Source organism: Mytilus trossulus, chromosome 3 (genome assembly GCF_036588685.1).
Source record: "Mytilus trossulus isolate FHL-02 chromosome 3, PNRI_Mtr1.1.1.hap1, whole genome shotgun sequence".
In the NCBI taxonomy this organism is placed as follows: Eukaryota; Metazoa; Mollusca; class Bivalvia; order Mytilida; family Mytilidae; genus Mytilus; species Mytilus trossulus.
In genome coordinates this window covers 60,591,180-60,610,031 of record NC_086375.1, presented here as the reverse complement: position 1 = coordinate 60,610,031, position 18,852 = coordinate 60,591,180, and the positions used below count along the sequence as shown (strand labels likewise).

At 32.3% G+C, this 18,852-nt stretch overlaps 1 protein-coding gene across 1 annotated transcript in view; it reads right to left on the bottom strand.

The window, feature by feature from the left end:
* Positions 1-18,852, bottom strand: part of LOC134710922 (uncharacterized) — a 153,259-nt gene that overhangs the window by 3,814 nt on the left and 130,593 nt on the right. Inside the window, exons 93-105 of the mRNA XM_063571338.1 lie at positions 18,017-18,385; positions 8,696-8,949; positions 7,707-7,847; positions 5,234-5,369; positions 4,401-4,562; positions 3,968-4,119; positions 3,387-3,542; positions 2,748-2,788; positions 2,248-2,361; positions 1,305-1,415; positions 860-973; positions 571-684; positions 51-175 (exon numbers count right to left, since the gene is read on the bottom strand). Coding sequence (XP_063427408.1) covers positions 51-175; positions 571-684; positions 860-973; positions 1,305-1,415; positions 2,248-2,361; positions 2,748-2,788; positions 3,387-3,542; positions 3,968-4,119; positions 4,401-4,562; positions 5,234-5,369; positions 7,707-7,847; positions 8,696-8,949; positions 18,017-18,385 — 1,989 coding nt within the window. The remainder of the gene's footprint in view (positions 1-50; positions 176-570; positions 685-859; positions 974-1,304; positions 1,416-2,247; positions 2,362-2,747; positions 2,789-3,386; positions 3,543-3,967; positions 4,120-4,400; positions 4,563-5,233; positions 5,370-7,706; positions 7,848-8,695; positions 8,950-18,016; positions 18,386-18,852) is intronic.

Below are 18,852 nucleotides of genomic sequence, written 5' to 3'. Positions count from 1 at the left end.
TGCATACTTGTAACTTGAAGATAGCTAATTGTCAATAGTATTCATATTACCTCAGGCTGATAGATTTCACAATCCAGACCTATGTACCCACTCGGACAGGAACATCTGTAACTATCTTTGTAGTTTGTACATACACCATTGTTAGCACACGGGTTTGGATTACAAAAATCATGTGCTGTAAAGGAAAAGACAAAAAGAAATGCATTTACTGCTGTTTACAAGTAATGAAAACCTACACTAGGATGAAAGGAGGCTACACCCATTGTCGTTGCTAGACTGAAATATTCTTGTTTTTTCAAGCATGAATGGATTTATGGTTTAAAAGCATGATGTATATAATTTGAGCTACCGTGAACATAATTATCTTTATATATTAACTGATACTTTGCTACTAAATTATATCAATGTTTAGTTTTCTTGACAACTAATTCACGGTTTCGGGGCTTTAATGGTCAAAAATGGACATTTCCAATGCGACCAATACTTTTTTTGCATTAATCCATAATAAGAATTCGAGTGAATTCAAAGGATTGTCAGATATAAACAAAAATAAGTCAGTGAGATACTTACGAGTGCTGCAGTTTTTGCCTTTGTATTCAATAGGACATTCGCAGAAGAAATCACCAACCATATCTGTACATGTTCCGCCGTTCTCACACGGGCTGCTGGCACACTCGTCCAAATCTGTGAATCAATGTATACATGTATCTATATTAAATTGGACACAAAATCTGTGTGTAACTTTACATACTTTTGTTATTAGTTTTGTTAAACTTCTAATATACATTCTATTCTCAAACATAGATTTATTAGTATCTTGAAACAACGTAATTACTCTTTTTTTTAAATATTTTCTTACCTATATTGCAGTTATGACCAGAGTATCCAGGACCACACGTGCATGTATAACTAGTATTTGTTGTTGTGCAGGTTCCGAAATTCTGACAAGGAGAGGAGGCACAATAATCAATTGCTGCAAGTAAGAGTACCATACACATTAGTTGTTTGCATTGTGTAAAGGATGATTTTCCGCGATTTAACATCTTGTGCTTAACATTTAGTTTTGTTGCTAATTAGCAGTTGCAATTTATTTATTTTATACAGCTAGAATTGATGCATATATTTTTATCTGTGCAACGGTATAATTGAAAAGTATTCGGCAATCAGTCAAGCAGCATACTAGTGAATCCTGTATTGTAATACTAGTAAGCTATTTCAGAATAAGTATTCCAACTTTACGAAATTATTGCACATGCTGACATAAAACCAGTATTTCATAGGAAATCAAAGTTAGAGATACTCACCTAGGCATTCGTCCCCCATAAAACCAATTGGACAGAAACATTTATATCCACCGACTTGGTCCCAACATGTGCCACCATTTTTGCAAGGAGAACTTAAGCAATCATTTATATCTGAAAATGTCAAGTTGCATGAACTATTTTTTCATTGGACATGTCTGAGGTATTATTGAAATATACGATAAATAAATGAAGAGCATATTAGAAGACGTATTTTAAGCAATAACTTTACTTTAAAAACACATATTTTTGTGTTTTATGATGGAAAAACACTAACCTTTATAGTTCTGATGTTCGTAAAACTAGTTGCCGTAATACATCACACTATATCCGTTATAGCAGAACCAATTTAAGAATATTATTAAGAGAGAGCCATATCTCTTGCACGTAAAAGACACCCTTGTAGATTTCGAAAAAGAGCAGGCTAATGCCGCTACAAAGCAGCACTCGCACCCACAAAGTGAAAAGGGATTTATATAAGTTGCAACAACTTGTTTCCCAATCCACTATAAAGAAATATGTTTAAACTAATTAAAGAATATTTGAATGGCATCTCTTCAATTCTATTGATTTCAATGACACAGTTCTTTATATTTTGATTTCAATGACACAGTTCTATTTTATTCATTGTGACTGTTTATTTAATGCATCATGTAAATGTAGCGGAATTTGATGAGACTGTTATTAAAGTGAGAGGGTTAGCGCTATAGAACCAGGTTTAATCCACCATTTTCTACATTTGAAAATGCCTGTACCAAGTCAGGAATATGACAGTTCTTGTCCATTCGTTTTTGATGCGTTTTTTTTTTTTTATTTTGCCATGTGATTATGGACTTTCCAAATTGATTTTCCTCTGAGTTCAGTATTTTTGTGATTTTACTTTTTTCCGACATTTAAATACGTTAATATATTTTAAAATAAGCACAATTTACAAGTAATGGTATACCTATTGAACAGTTTCTCCCTTCATATTGCGGTGTACATGCGCACACAAAGCTGTCTAACTGCACTTGACACGAACCGCCATGTTCACACGGGTTTGCTGTGCACGGGTCCTCCACTGAAATGATGATACGGTATATCAGTGAGCTTGCACTATAAGTTTATATGGTAAAAAGCTATGATTTGGATGAAATTTAGCATTTTCTTCTTACAGCATTTAAGTTTGATGTCTCATTCACACATCTGTTCGTATAATTTAAGAGTAAACACTTAATGAACTTGTTCAAATTGGTTTTTTTTTTCGTATTATTCTTTATCAGAAATGATCAATTATGTTTGATTTTTAAATACACGAAGAGAAAAATAAGCAAACCTGACAAAACATGACATAAAACCTGAAGTGATTTTAACCTTATCGACGGACTATTTGAGGAATGTATGGCATAAGTTATGATATATCAATCAGTATCAAATTATATTACAAAGATGTGCAAAATAACATACCTCCTGTTAGAAGTGTGAAGCAATGTTGTTCGCTGTACAATCTGTTAAAATAAAATAAAAGGAAATTAGCATTTTTTGAATATACATTTATAGAGAGTCTTAAGTTTATTTACTGCCTCCTCTGAATCTCATAAAGTTGAAACCGATGACAATCGATGTCATGGCAAAAAAAATGAAAACAACAAACAACAGTCATACTTTGATTGTCAATGTCCGTTTGGTATCTTTCTTCTCTCTAAATATCTCTAAAAAAAAAACACCACACAGAACACTCAGTAAAGACTGAGCAAAAAATTTAAATGATTTTTAATCTATATCTAAAATGAAAATCATGACGGAGAGCGCATACAATAAAGAGAGGTGTAATAATTTTCATCACTAATTTTCTGACTTTGGAACATGCCCACAAACACACAATTTTGAATCTTAGACCGAGGCATTTCATTTACTGCCTTCTCTGAAATGTAACCCAATTTGCGGACACAATAAGCAGTTTAAGTTTCCAAAAACGCCAGGAAGTCGGTTACAAAGAAACATGACCACTCTCTATACACTTACTGCTAAAAATGTCGGTGTGGGTAAAAAGTTTACGCGACCATTTTACTGAGACAATTTTTAATGCAATATAGTGGCACTTACCCTCTATCGTCAACGGCCTGAAAACATATGATGTTTGTAGAGTATTGAATGGGTAAAGGTGTCCATGAAAACTCTGTGCTATATACCTGGTCACCTTCATTCTGTAATGGAGTATTTGATGTCCCATATGGTACCGAAGTTATAATATTCTGAATCCTGAAATAAAGTATCAAAGTTTCATTCATTGTAAAAATTCGTTAAAATCAATTTTAAATTCCATCGAAAAATCTGAATCTGAACTACACGTTATATGTGAGAAATGAGAAAGATTCAAGATGAATAGAAACTATATGGAGATATAAATCCATCAGCATATTGTGGATTAAAACATTGCAGACATGGTCAATCAGCAACAATTGTATGCCATGTTATCATTTCATAACAGCCCGGAACAAAGTGAGTATTCCCTGATGTTACAACCCTTTGCCATTGAATTCGTTACCACTTCTAACCCGCCGAGGTAATATTTTCCTGATATGAAAGTACAAATATATCAACAGTCACTAACTAAGTCACCAAATAATACAGACATCATATCAACGTAACCAATGCAATGACACTTGCTTCAGTGACAACCTTACCTAACAGCTGGCGAATTAAACTTTGCGTATATTTTCTGTTTGAATGTTTCTCCTGTAGGGACAATAAACACTTGTCCATTTGACGGAGTCGGTTTTGTTATTTGTGGAATATCAGAACATGTTGTTGAAATTTTCACTGTCTTTACCACAAACTGAAAAGAAAAACACAGCAGATCACATACAACATTTTATTTAAACAACCAACTTTATGATAAGGGTATAATGTATAATTTCCAGGTTAAATCCACCATTTTCTAAATAAGAAAGTGCATGTATCAAGTCATCAATATGACTGTTCGTTTGATGTGTGTTGAACTTTTGATTTTGCCGTTTAATTAGGGACTTCCCTTTTTGAATTTTCTTTGGAGTTCAGTATTTTTGAGATTTTACTTGTTATACAGATTTGGAGTGTGGATCTCATTTAGACACCTACCTGTAGTGGTACCTGACTCAGTGCCGTATTTGGGTTAACAGTACTAGAACCAACTGTGATTGTGGTGTGTGGAGAATCTTCGACGGTCAGGGTGACTATGTAGGTTCCATTGTGGATAAATCCTGTAACAGTCTTTGGTTGTATTGTTAAAATACACCTTTGCTAAAAACATAAGAAGAGAAAACGCATGTTAAGATAGAATGCATATAAATCTTCATATTCCTCAAAAATGTTTAATAAAAAATACAATACTTGATACCGCTGTTTGTGCATTGATAGTTCCCCCGAGTACCCTCAGCTCAGAAGTCAATACTGCGGCACTGACATGACTTATAACAAAAATGTTTGTATATTTTTTGTTTTTCGCTTGGCGATATTGGATTTGGCTACAGTACAAGTAATTCTTTGTCTGTACCATTGGTCAAAGCAGTAAGTACTAAAGTTTTACACCATTTGGTTTAAAAAAATTTCTGGGCTCTGGGTTAGGCCGTTCCTGGTAAACCCAATAACCATAAAATTTATAAACTGTTATTTCATCATTTCACAATTCGAATCTTTTACTGAAATACAACCATCTGTGAGTTCTTGTTTCCTTGCTGAACCGACATAATCAACTAATTATTGAATACCAACCTAAGTACTTTGAAATTTTTTGGCGTTTCGTGTGATACTTTGTTTCTCTATCAAATTTATAGTAAATGTACAAAAAGTTATTATAAAAAATATCTTTAATGATCTTTGAAGTAATTATTGTTTAACTAAGCAGAAAGTTATGATTGATAATAAACACGTTAATATTCAATATTTATTGATACATGTAAATCATAACTTACTGAATCTAGTTTTGATTCAGGTAACCCATTGCAAACGCCACCACACTCCACACCAGCAGACCATCGACAAGAGGTAACATCTCCATCGGGGTCATATACTGGAAGCTGTATACTGGTAATACAGTCAAATGGTATTCTAAAATAACCAAAATATTGTCATCTGCACATGCATTCATTCGAGACATGTATTTCGCAATTTGTTTTATTACAAATAAGGCCGTTAGTTGTTTCATATTTTTTACGTGGGGGTCTTTTATAGCCGACTATATGGTATGGGGTTTCTCATTGTTGAAGGCCGTACATTTGCCTATGATTGCTAAAATGCACTTCATTTGTATTCAATGGAGAATAGTTTCAATGCCTATCATACAGTTGTTATCAAATAGTCCGTTTCTATGTATGTTAGCGTTGTTTTTGTAGCAAGTGTTTCTGTTGTTCCGTTGTTTTCCTCTTATAGTTGATGTGTTTCCATCGGTTTTAGTTTGAGACCCGGAAATATTGTTTTTGCTTAACCGAAATATTCGATTTATGATTATTGAACAGCGGTAAACTTCTGTTGCATTTATATACCTTATCTCCTAATTTTCATACTACAAGCTAATATATAAATATATATTATTGTGTATTATTTATATTGACAGCTTATTTTAATACTTCGTTGAAGAATTATTGTATTAGACTTATATATTATGTTTTGTCTTTTTCTACTTCCTAATGAAGTAATGTTACAATGATTATTAAAATGATAGAGACACGTACCGCGTAGAAAAAAATACAACAAATTATAAATCGAACCAAGGTTCTGATCGTTTTATTTTCAATCGAAACAAACAAACAATGTCTGCATATATAATATACACGCTTTACAATTCAACTGACGACTGAAGAATTTTAACTCTAGCTAATCAAATAAGTCGGTTTGTAAAATTGTCATTTCACAAAAACCCATACCTCAGGTGGCAGATCTATTAACAAATATTTGCACGTCAAGTCAAACAAAAGATTTGATTCCTCCGTAACTCTTAGAGAGGAAAACTGGATCAAGCAGTACTACTGAGTATTAGATTTAAGACTAGTTTAGTCTGTTGTAAATACAGTGGTGCAATTTGTTGATAACATTTTGACCATAAAATATTAAAGCAACAATAATGCAAGATTTCCTCTTGGTGGACTTATGAATAATTTATAATTTTGGACAGTTTTTTTGACATAAAATAAGACCATTCTTAAAAAGAGCAAACTTTTTTTTTATTACAGACGGTGCATGTTTGATAGGGTTTTTGAACAAATGCAATACCCAGATTAAACACTAAACCCAAGATAATAAAACTTCTGCAATATGCATGTATTTCAGCTTATAGATTTCATTTCATGAAATCGTTTCGGCCCTTAACATTTATATATGACTTTTTTTATTTTACCTAAAAGAAATGTAAACACATCTCACAGTTTAAAAGCTTTTGCAATTAAGAAATTTAATTAACCAAGATCAAATTCGCGTATGTAAACTTTTAAAAGAAACATAAGATCTGGACCATATCATATATTAAAATGCCAAGTTGCTGGGAACAAGCGACTTTAAATATCTTATGACTGCCAAACGAACAATACCGATTTTATTGGGTTTTAAGTCTCTGAAGACTTTGTATATATCATAAATCTTAATTTTTCCCCCAGGAAAACGGTTTCATTTTTTTTTTATATTTCAAAACATTTTCAGAAGATCTCCTGAAAGATATCACGGTTTCAAACATTATTTTTTATAAATTTTGTAAAGTATGAATCAACTTGGGTCAAACATAGACAGTATAACAATGAGGTGTTCATGTCAATGGAATATGTTGGATGAACATTCAAATGAAAATGCAAACGAGTGCGGGAGTTTCTCGCTGCGTTGAAGACCTATTGGTGACCTTCTGCTGTAGTTTGTTCTATGGTAGGGTTGTTGTCTCTTTGACAAATCCCCCATTTCCCATCTCAATTTCAAATAAAGATAATTTAGCAAATGTTTTTACTACAGATGAATTGGCACACGTTATAACTGAAATAGTTTCCACGGCCAAGTTAGAATACCGATGGTACTTTAATGGAAACTATTGGTGAGGTATTGTATAAATTCATGTAAAATAATGTATTCCTCCGGATTTAATTCGGAAAGTGTCTGGGTGGTCCATTTCAGTCGACTAAATGACCATTGCGGCATTAAGCCAAATATTTTCACACAGACTATTATGATATGTATATATATATACAATTAAAAAGCAATCTGGTATAAAATATCCTAAACCATAGTTACCGTTTTCAACAGAAATAGGAATTAATGGCAAAAAAAAAACGTCAACAGTTATAGAAGTTATTTAGATTATAGTGTGATATGAACAATTGCATGTAAGAAAATCCCAAATGTCATAAGATAAGTATAACCTTATGGATACGATCTTATCAGTTTAATGACAAGAATCATTGTACTCACTGATACTGAGGTAAGGAGGATGTAACTGGAGAAGAATTTGGTCGCTTTGTGTCACTTCTTACTCTGAGATCAATAGTTGTTTGGAAGTAAACATTTCCTGCTGTTCTGTAGTCGTGGTGAATCCAAGGACTCCCAGTATATCTAAAGAATGATGAAAATAATAAACAATATAAACTTAATTTTGAAAACTTTACCATATCTAATTAAGTACCTTCGGTAAAAACAGAAAGTTAACTATTTTCTGTAAGATTGATATATTTATAAATTAACTGTTTACAAAATTTTGAATTTTGAAATGCTAAGGCTTTTCTACCTCTAGCATAGATTACCTTAGCTGTATTTGGCAATACTTTTAGGAATTTTGGTCCTTAATGCTCTCGAACTTCGTACTTTTAAGTTTATTTGGCCTTTTTAACTATTTGGATTCGAGCGTCACTGATGAGTCTTTTGTAGACGAAATGCGCGTCTGGCGTAAATATAAAATATTGATCCTGGTATCTATAATGAGTTTATTTACAGTCATTTAACGTTTATACAGAGATGTTATCGTTTGTTAAGAAATAGTACATCAATTTTCTGGTGGTCGTGGATAATGCATTCGTGGATACTACTTCGACTATATTCATAGCTGTTTAAATTTCTTAACTAGTTCTTTTTCATACTTTAGTGTCGTGTGTTTAAATTAGTCCTATATCATAAGCCTACGTAGTGCCATATCGTTTGCTTTCAACTTTTTTATTGGATTTTTTAAATACAATCAATACTGAACCACGATAATCTATATTCTTTTCTATGAACGATGAACCACAAATATTCGTGGAAAAGCATTGGTTGTAAAAAATAAATTACCCTATACGAAACGCTGAAAGCCAACGATACATACCATCGAAGGCATATATTATAGGAATAGTCTATACATATAAGAACAAAGCATTTGTGGTATGATCACCAATCACATCTGTAAGAAAAAAAATTGAAAAAGTACTCACGACACTATGAACTTTCCAGACGATGGAAATGGATGACTGATGAATTCGTCACCTTGCTCCCAATCATTCTTTAAAAAAGATGCACAATAATAATTGAGATCTCCCATAGAGATGTTATGTGAGGGTGTACATCCTTGTGTACAGGCTAGACTATTACCACCGACCAAACCACCAGCAAACGAACCAACAGGAATTGTGTCACCACAACCAGGACCGTTACTGAACTGGAATCCATAACGTCCATGGAGGTTTACCTAATAAAGCAGACAGAAAGAAAATCGAATTCTATAGTTCATCAGTATATTTCTATAGCTATTTTAATGTCCTGACTTAATTAATATTCAATTGTGTTTTTACCGGTTTAGATTAATCAAAAATATTATAAATAAAGTGCATCCACATTAGAATTACCACCTACATTTATTGCTATAAATTATACGTGATAATATATTGTGAAAGCATTCGAATTTGATTTTTTTTTTATAAACCAGGCGTTGAAAATCGCGGAATTGTATGACTATGAGTCTTAATTGTTTATTTATTCCTAATTTCGTATTCATTTTTTTCACTTCATTTCAGCGATCATGGTAATTTGTTATGATTTTTTTGTCATGGACGTCAAGTTGGTTACTTATTCCCTATTCCCTATTCGTTACCTATTTGTTACCTATTCCCTATTCCCTATTCGTTGCCTATGCGTTACCTATTCCCTTTTCCCTTTTCGTTACCTATTCGTTATTTTTTGTCGTTGAAAAATATAGAAAATTTCTGGACAAAAATAACACTTTGACCAGTAATTGTTTACATCTGTTTTTTGTTTTCTACGCAATAGTTTCCAACATTGAACTGGCTAATTTGGAGTCCGAGAAGATTTATTTCTACCTTGTCTTCAGTAAAATAAATTGCTTTCAATTCTTACCATGGCAAATTTTATTTTCAAAACCCGCTGTCAATGATACTTAAAACGAAATAATATAGGGAATATAGCATAATTGAACACCAAACTCATCCTTTTAACGCTTTCATTTAGAATTTACCTGAGTGCTTGGTGGTAAGCCTATTGGTTCCCAACTCACAGTTCCGCCTAGAAAATTGGCAAAAATTACACGAAAATTCACTCCAATGAAAACGAAAAACGCTACTAAATTCATATTTGGGTCTCAATATCCAACTGAACAAATTTTTAACGATGCAATTTCCCCTTCCTATCTGTTATATATTACTATATGATATATATGTAGGTAATATACAGTTATCAAGTAATTTAAATCCTTTGATGAAAGTGATTCTTCTACTGACTGCGATAATTTGTCGATCTGTTTAAATACAACAGTGATAAGTTTGTACTGGTGCCAAGAGGCGTTGACACTTTAAAAACTCCGAACAATGTAAATTTCACATAACTGAAAGTTGATCAATTTATGTGTTATAAAATCACAACATTTTCACTATCAAAAAGTTTGTCTAATGATAGCTTATTCCCAAAATCAGATTTATCAATTCACATGGATATGGTTTTTCTCTGTCTTTAAAATATTCCAATAGAACTTGTAAGTAAGAAGAGTTGTAAATCTTTTTGCTAGATACGGACCAATGCAACACTACTATGAAATATAACTGTTCTCTGATAAAATATACCAGGAATCAGGTTACCTGGAAGTTAAAAAAAAATCTATTTGGAAAGTCCAACTTCCTGGATATGTATTTTGGAGAGAGTCCAATAGAACAGAACTTATATTTTAAGACTCTTACATCTTTATTTTTTAACACAATTCACAGTAAAGAATCTTGTTTCTTTGAAAAATTAAAGAGAACAAAATCGCAAAAATTTCTTTTCAACAAAATAGAAGAAACATTCCTGAAAAAGATTTTTATTGACACAGAATAATTTCTGACACACAGCATAGTGCCGAAATAAATCGGTTCAGTTTTTCTTAAATTTTTAACTGTTTTTTTTCTTGTCATTTCGGTTTTGAAAACTGCTATACGGTATTATTTTACTCATTGTTGACCTATACATATGACCTTTAGTTACTTACATCATATGGATTCTGATGGATAGCTGTCTCATTGACATTCATACCATGACTTATGTTTTAAAGGATCATATACAAGACAGAAGAAATATACAAAAAGGTTATTCAAACTCATATATCGAAAGTAAAAAGACAACGGTATGTCAAAAATAAAAAGTACCAAAGGAAAAAAACAGTATACAAAGCATCTAACGTTCAACAAACATTAAATTATCTATAGAAAGGACATCATCTATATAGCGTATAGTATAGTAAAGGGATACTGCTATCTTCGTTTATTCTTCCTAAGGAACTTGGCTTTGTTCATTGATCCGTCAATAGGCAAAAGAACCAAAAACTAGTTGTCAAATATGCCCGAAGTATGTGTTCAATTGGAATACAAAAAATGTGATCGTTGGGGAAGTTAGACTGAGCTAGTGCATCCGATAAACGTTGAATCATCTTAATAATGACAAAACAAAAATAAGAAAAACAAATCTGACAGACAGCAACCAAAATCAACTAGTAGTTGTAGTATGATTGCCATTAAGACAAATAGTAGTTGTAGTATGATTGCCATTGATACAAATAGTAGTTGTAGTATGATTGCCATTAAGACAACTAGTAGTTGTAGTATGATTGCCATTAAGATAACTACCGTAGTAGTAGTAGTATGATTGCCATTAAGACAACTATCCATCGTAGACGGTTCTAAGTGTTTTAACCTAGGACGGTTTAGCCTTTTTATTACGATCATTTGATTCAAAGTTTCGGAACGTTTATGTTTTTTACTGATACTTGTTTTCTTCATCTCGCATTAATACAAAATTTGTTATTCCAGAAAACATAGGCCAGGCGACATTACAGAAAACTGAGAAACGTATTTTGATATTTATTATTTCAATCTCATCAAATGAAAATGTTCCAAACAAGACACCTTCTTCGACAGCAGTTGAAATTGTTTTAATGTTTTTTAAACACTGAAGGCGTTGTACAGCTTGACATATGATAAAGACGCTTAAGAAGTTACCAAAATTATCCAAAAGGACTTCGAGTTAACCTTAAAGTCATATGAAACGATTGACTGGTGAAAAATAATGTTTATCCAATTCTTGAACCATCGCATATATATATCATGAACTTAGTTTTCTGTGACAGATCCATGCGTATTGTGATTACCGGATTTTTACGAGAAGGGTCACGCTAAGGTCACTTGCATACGGAAAACATGTCGGTGAATTGCTTCCTGGAAGCAAGAAATTGAAATAAAGTAAACTTCTTCTAAATGTGGAAAAATCAAAATCACAGAATTTTCGCCATATCTTTCCATGTTTTCTTCAGTTTATGTTCAGGTCTTTTATGTTTTTGAAGTATACTGATATTTCTATATGAAGATAACTTCAAATGCAAAATATTCTTACCTTTTGAAAACGTGTTTGTTTTGAGTAAAATCGTCTGAAAAGTTGGATTAAAGGGTGTTTGAAATTTCCTATTTTTTGTCAACGGGGAACACATATTCGCCGTTTTTACATATCTATTTAAAATCAAATAACTGCAGCTTTAGACAATATTTATCAAATAAATTTCATTATAGACGAATAGCAGACATTTAAAAGGTGTAAAAAATGAAATTTCGGGCAATCAGTCAAAGAATTACTAAGGAATGCTTCTTTGAAATCGTTTTTGTCATTCAGGAAATTGGCTGAAAATCTAGATATAGTAAGATGTGGTACGAGTGCCAATGAGACAACTCTCCGTCCAAATAACAATTTATAAAGTAAACCATTAAAGGCCAAGGTACGGCTTTCAACACGGAGCCTTGGATCACACCGAACAGCAAGCTATAAAGGGACCCAAAAATTAGTAATGTAAAATGTATAACAGTTTTATAATGAAAACTATCCATTTATAGTTATAAACAAGAGTGCACACGCTGAAATGTCTCGCCTCCTTTTCTAATCATTGATATTATGTTGATAGACCTAAATATAAAGCTTTATTACAACTGTCACATAAACTCAACATTAACCAAGAAAATGAAACATTGATCATTGAACCATGAAAATGAGGTCAAGGTCAGATGAACCATGCCAGGCAGAAATGTACAGCTAACAATTCTTCAATACAACAAATATATTTGACTTATTGCTTATAATCTTCAAAAAAAACCCAGACCAAAACACTTAACACTTAGCAATGGACCGTGAAAATGAGGTCAAGGTCGAATAAAACCTGCGTAACAGACTATAGATCATGAAATATTTCCATACACCTAATATAGTTGAACTAATGCATAAAGTATTAGAAAAAAATAGACCAAAACTCAAAAACTTAACTTTGACCACTGAACCATGAAAATTAGGTCAAGGTCACATGACACCTGTCAGCTAGACATGTACACCTTACAATCATTCCATACACCAAATATAATAGACCTATTGCATATAGTATAAGAAAAACAGACCAAAACACAAAAACTTAACTATAATCACTGAACCATGAAAATGAGACCAAGGTCAGATGACACCTGCCAGTTGGACATGTACACCTGACAGTCCTTCCATACACCAAATATACAAGACCTATTGCTTATAGTATCTGAGATATGGACTTGACCACCAAAACTTAACCTTGTTCACTGATCCATGTAATGAGGTGGAGGTAAAGTGAAAACTGTCTGACGGGCATGAGGACCTTGCAAGGTACGCACATACCAAATAGAGTTATCCAATTACTTATAATAAGAGAGAATTTAACATTACAAAAAATCTTAACTTTTTTTCAAGTAGTCACTGAACCATGAAAATGAGGTCAAGGACATTGGCCATGTGACTGACGGAAAGTTCGTAACATGAGGCATCTTTATATAAAGTATGAAGCATCCAGGTCTTCTACCTTCTAAAATATGAAGCTTTTAAGAAGTGAGCTAACACCGCCGCCGCCGCCGCCGCCGGATCACTATCCCTATGTCGAGCTTTCTGCAACAAAAGTTGCAGGCTCGACAAAAACATATGCATCATGTTTTTTTATTTGAGTTTTCATATGACTTTAAAGTATGTTATAAATATGGCGAATGTGAAGAATCGATATATAGGCCGACTATATATATCTATGACTGACCATCAGCAATAATATTGACACAGAGGTGACCAAGCCACTCAATGCTGTTGAGTCTTTTGTAGACGAAACGCGCGTCTGGCGCAAATATATAATTTCAATCCTGGTATCTATGATGAGTGTTCGATTTATTACCATCACTAGGGGTCTATCGTCCGTTAGCTTCAGCAAGGACTACTTGACAACTTCAAAATGGTCTAACATCTTAAAAATCACACAGATAGAGAAAATCTGCCGTAAATTTAAGAATGTAAAGACCAACCTACCAAATTAAAATACAACTATTCATGCAGTGGTATATACACTTTCACTTATTTCTTGCTGATTCATTATTGCAATTCAGAAAGTAAAATGTTAAATACTACCCCGCACAAGCTCGTTTTAATTCATAATTTATAATTGAATTATTAACGATTTTTTGGTCACGTATCTACTTAACTTTCTCAACAACAAAAGATCATGTTTTACATACTTAAATTATGACTTTATAGTATGTACATGATTTACAATGTGAAAAATCCGGTCAATATTTTTTTATTTTTTATAAATCTTTTCCAATTTTGCCACTTGATCAAAAGGTTCAGACGACAACTTCAAATGCTGATAATATACATTTGAAAAAAAAAGGATTTCTAGGAAATAGTACATGGGGATATATCTTTTAGAAATCAGAGGATTCAAAGTGAAAGTTTGAATAATAAAATCTTAAAAACCGTCTATTAGAAAAAAATCTAACAATGCAAAAATATTCCCATAATATCCTCTTGATCAAAATGAAACGACTTGTTTCAAGAGTTATTTTCTTTATATGATGAATTCAATGTTTTTTTTTATTGTTTTTTTGCTTTTCTCTGCAATGTTAGTAGATGGGGAGAACCTTACAATAGCAAAAGCTACGATTAAAACCAGATGTACAATCTAGTCGAATTGCTGAAATGGTAAATCGGCTCCATTTCAGAATTCCTGCCTTTTTTCTATTAATGCTACGAAGTAGAAATTCGAACTAGAAATGGTGTCCCAAATCCTGATACTGTACATACATTATAAAATGAAAATGCAGTCGTAGAAAATACTCAAAGGAGACATCTCATTAATAACTCAGAAGAATTGAAGTTAAATTTGAACCATACATATCAAAGCTTGAACTCGCACATAATAAACGAATCAGCAATGCAAGGAAGGGAACCTAGGTGACCCAAATTATCATTAGAGGGGAATTTTCGAAATCTATTGATTCCTAAGGTCAATATCTTATAAAATATTTTATCATGTATACACCGAGAAGTTGACATGGAGTACCGTGTTCACATGTTTTGCTCTCATGCCAGTATAAATATACATGAATGAATTATGATCTTCCTCTTCCTACAACACTCTCCATTCACTCTCGTCAATTGATAACCAATAAAAATTAAAAAGAAACAATTATTGATTGAATTTTAACATTGGTAAATCGTTAATCTAGAACTAGGAAGTCATGTAAGTAAATAAAGCAGGTGCTTTGGTTGTTGAGAAAGTTAAGTAGATAAGTGACAAAAAACTTACAATCAATTACGAATAAATTACTACAACACGTGTAGGTGGTAAAATTCTTAAGCATTAACTTTTTTTAATGAAAGTAATTAAACAGAAAGAAGAATGTAAATAAAAAATAAACAAGAACTTATACCATCGCATGATTTTTGTTGTTGTCAATTTTTCATTCTGTCCGTCAGAAAGAGCCAGATTTTTTTTTTATAGATTTGGAACGTCAAGACACCTCCGCAATTTTGTATTCATTGCTGTTTTTACACCGTAAGGTCGTTAACGAAGTGTTAATGAAAATATAAAATAAACATCTTAACATCTGAATGTCTAGACACACGCTCAAGTTTCGACTGCGGATAATTATAGATTATCGTTGATTATCTCAACGAGATTGATTTTCTCGCTTGAGCTGGTACAGCGAAAGTGAGAAAAGCAATCGAGTTGAGATGACCAATGATAATCTTTTTATCGCTATTTTACCTATGACGACGTTGTCAATTTCAATGTCAATTTCGTTAACAACGCCACGTGGCCTCCCGGAGTCCTTAGTTTCTAGCGATAATTTTTCCATATCAATCGAGAAGCATGATATGAAAATTATCACAAAAAAGATCAAAGGAAAAATGCACAAAATAGCGATAACAGCTATTACAGCTTATTGTGTAGATTTTTTTGTTTCAGACAAATTTTTTGTCATGTTTGAATATAGTTCTGTTGACTTTGAGCTGGCTATTTTTTACCATCTTAAGTAGAATATTCAATGAATGGTTTCTTTGTGAGATTTTTTTTTGAGTTCTATATATGTTAGTGATACCTGAACAAATGAAATATAGCTAGACTATTGTATCATTTTAAATCATTAAAAATATTCTGTTTTGATCAGTATAACATTTTAGATATTTTAAATGGGGGTTACATAGCAATAAATAGCATTCAGCGTCGATTAATTATCCAATGTTATCGGTCTCAAATATTGGTAATGAAAAAGAAGAATGAATAAGAGGTAGTTTCTTGTGAATGATGACCAAAATATCCTTTATAGGCTATATATATATATGATGAATTTACGTATCTTGATTTTTTTGTAAACCATGACATTTAATAATTCACACTGTTCTCTCGTTGTTTTTATTTAAAATGATTTGAACGGTAAAATTTGACCACAATGGCATTTGCACAAATAACAAAATCTGGTAGGAGGTACTGATATAGAAGAATGCGATATTTCTTTAGTAAATAAAAATTAATACCACAAGTGTTTGTTAAACGTTTAATGACAGAAATGAACTTTAAATGATTATATTTATTTAAATAGATTACTTTGAGCTTACCACCATTCCTTAGTCTCTAACGTACTTATTACCGTTCAAATCTTTTTAAATAATACATAACACAAGTTTGTATGTAATAAAGAAATCAAGACGATAAGCTGTAATATGTATATGATATGATAACAATACGTTTTCATAGATCTTTAAATTTATTGTCCTGTATAAAGGAACGCCAAGATGAAGAACGACAATAACAGAGGTGTTGTTTGATTGTTTTTTTTCAAATTTGAAGGGATATTTTTTCACACAAACCAGAACCGTTTTTTTAAACACCAAACGTTTATTGCGTGTATTTTGTTCATCTAAATTTTCTTTGCAATTTTCTGTCTCCCTGACGTTTACCATTATTTCCTTTTATTCACATGTTAAATAAAATTTCCAGTATTTTTCAAATGTTTCCAGTTAAACAATTTTTTTAGTAGTATCGATAGGGTTTGGAAAACAGATACATTAAACAAAGCACAAATAATCAGAGCGCATGTAAGAAGATAACTACTATAGTATAAGCCCTGCCTTAAATGAGGGGTGTTGCAACTGAAGAGTAAACCTACTTCACATTTTAATTAAACATTACATTCAGAATTAAAAAGTGTCATTAAAATCGTTCTAGTACCGAAAAACTGTCTACATACTGCATGTCATTCTTCAAGAGAAGGTATGATACAAATTTAAGTCAACTCAAAACGTACATTAGGAACACTCTCAGTTGATAATTTTTAAACCAAATGGATTAATGTCCAAGAAGATTACAATCTATATGGCCTTTGAAATAGACTCAAAATGTGTAACGACTCCGAGCTGCAACATTTAACTATATTTAGACAAACCTGCAACAGAAGGTGTATACATTTTTTGTTGACATGAATTAAAGTGCAAAAAGCCTTGAAACATAATTTGCTGTCTAAAAAGTCCTAGCTTATGTGTTCCTTCATTTCTAATAACTAACTGATTGTATACAGACGCCATTATGAGTTCCCAATTTCATTACCATAATTATGAATAAAAACCATTAGTTTTGTTACATGCATGAGTTTCTACATGTAAAAGAATAGTACCGTTAAACATATCTTTTAAGTGGTCAGACCCGTAGAAAAATAGCTTCTAACTTATGATATTACTTGAAAAAGGCCTATAAAATATCAATACACATGTAACTACAAAATGTAATAACAATAAAAAGATAACAAATGCGTAGCTTCTTAACAGTAAAACAAAGCAAGGCTAATATTGATACAAATACAAAGACAAATACATTTTTGTTCGGATACAATATTATAAAATCTGGCAAAACAGTAAATAAGTTCTATAAAAAGTTTGTCCCATTGTTTTTACCAGTCATGTTTGTTTGTGTAGTCCCTCCTGTCAAACTCAAAACTTTCATTTGACGATCTGTAGATGTTAGTAGGTCCATGACGTTCAACAGGAGCCAGATGTTTGTCAGGATATGTAGGCCATCTTGTCGGGTAATCAGATGGAATGATACGTTTCGGCCATTTTGGAGGTGTCCAAGATGAAGCCATTCCAGAACAAAATTTGAGAAACATAAAGTAGCCACCTACACTTGATAACAAGCCAATTAATGTTCCTACTAGACACGAAATAATACTGCGCTTGTTGATAACGTTGGCGATGAACACCTTTTTTGATGGATCTCTCGAAAGCATACAACTGCAGTCTGCGTAATCAGTTTCATAACAATTCTGAAAATAAAATGATGAATATGAACTAAGGAATTGCAAACAGTGTTCAACAAACTTTTATCGTCTCATTGGTTTACTGGAGTATTTTCGCATGCACTAATCTTTGTTTAACTGTTCATAGTGAATGTAATAGATATAGGAAGATGTGATGTGAGTGCCAAAGAGACAACTCTCCATCCAAATAACAATTTAAAAATTAAACCATTATAGGTTAAAGTACGGCCTTCAACACGGAGCCTTGGCTCACACCGAACAACAAGCTATAAAGGGCACCAAAATTACTAGTGTAAAACCATTCAAACGGGAAAACCAACGGTCTAATCTATATAAACAAAACCAGAAACGAGAAACATGTATGTATAACAATGACTGATGAATACACTTTTAATGTTCGAAAAAGAAATGAATACAAGGAAAACCAGGCACTTTTGAATTACTTTTATACATATCGCTCTACAGAAGCTGTT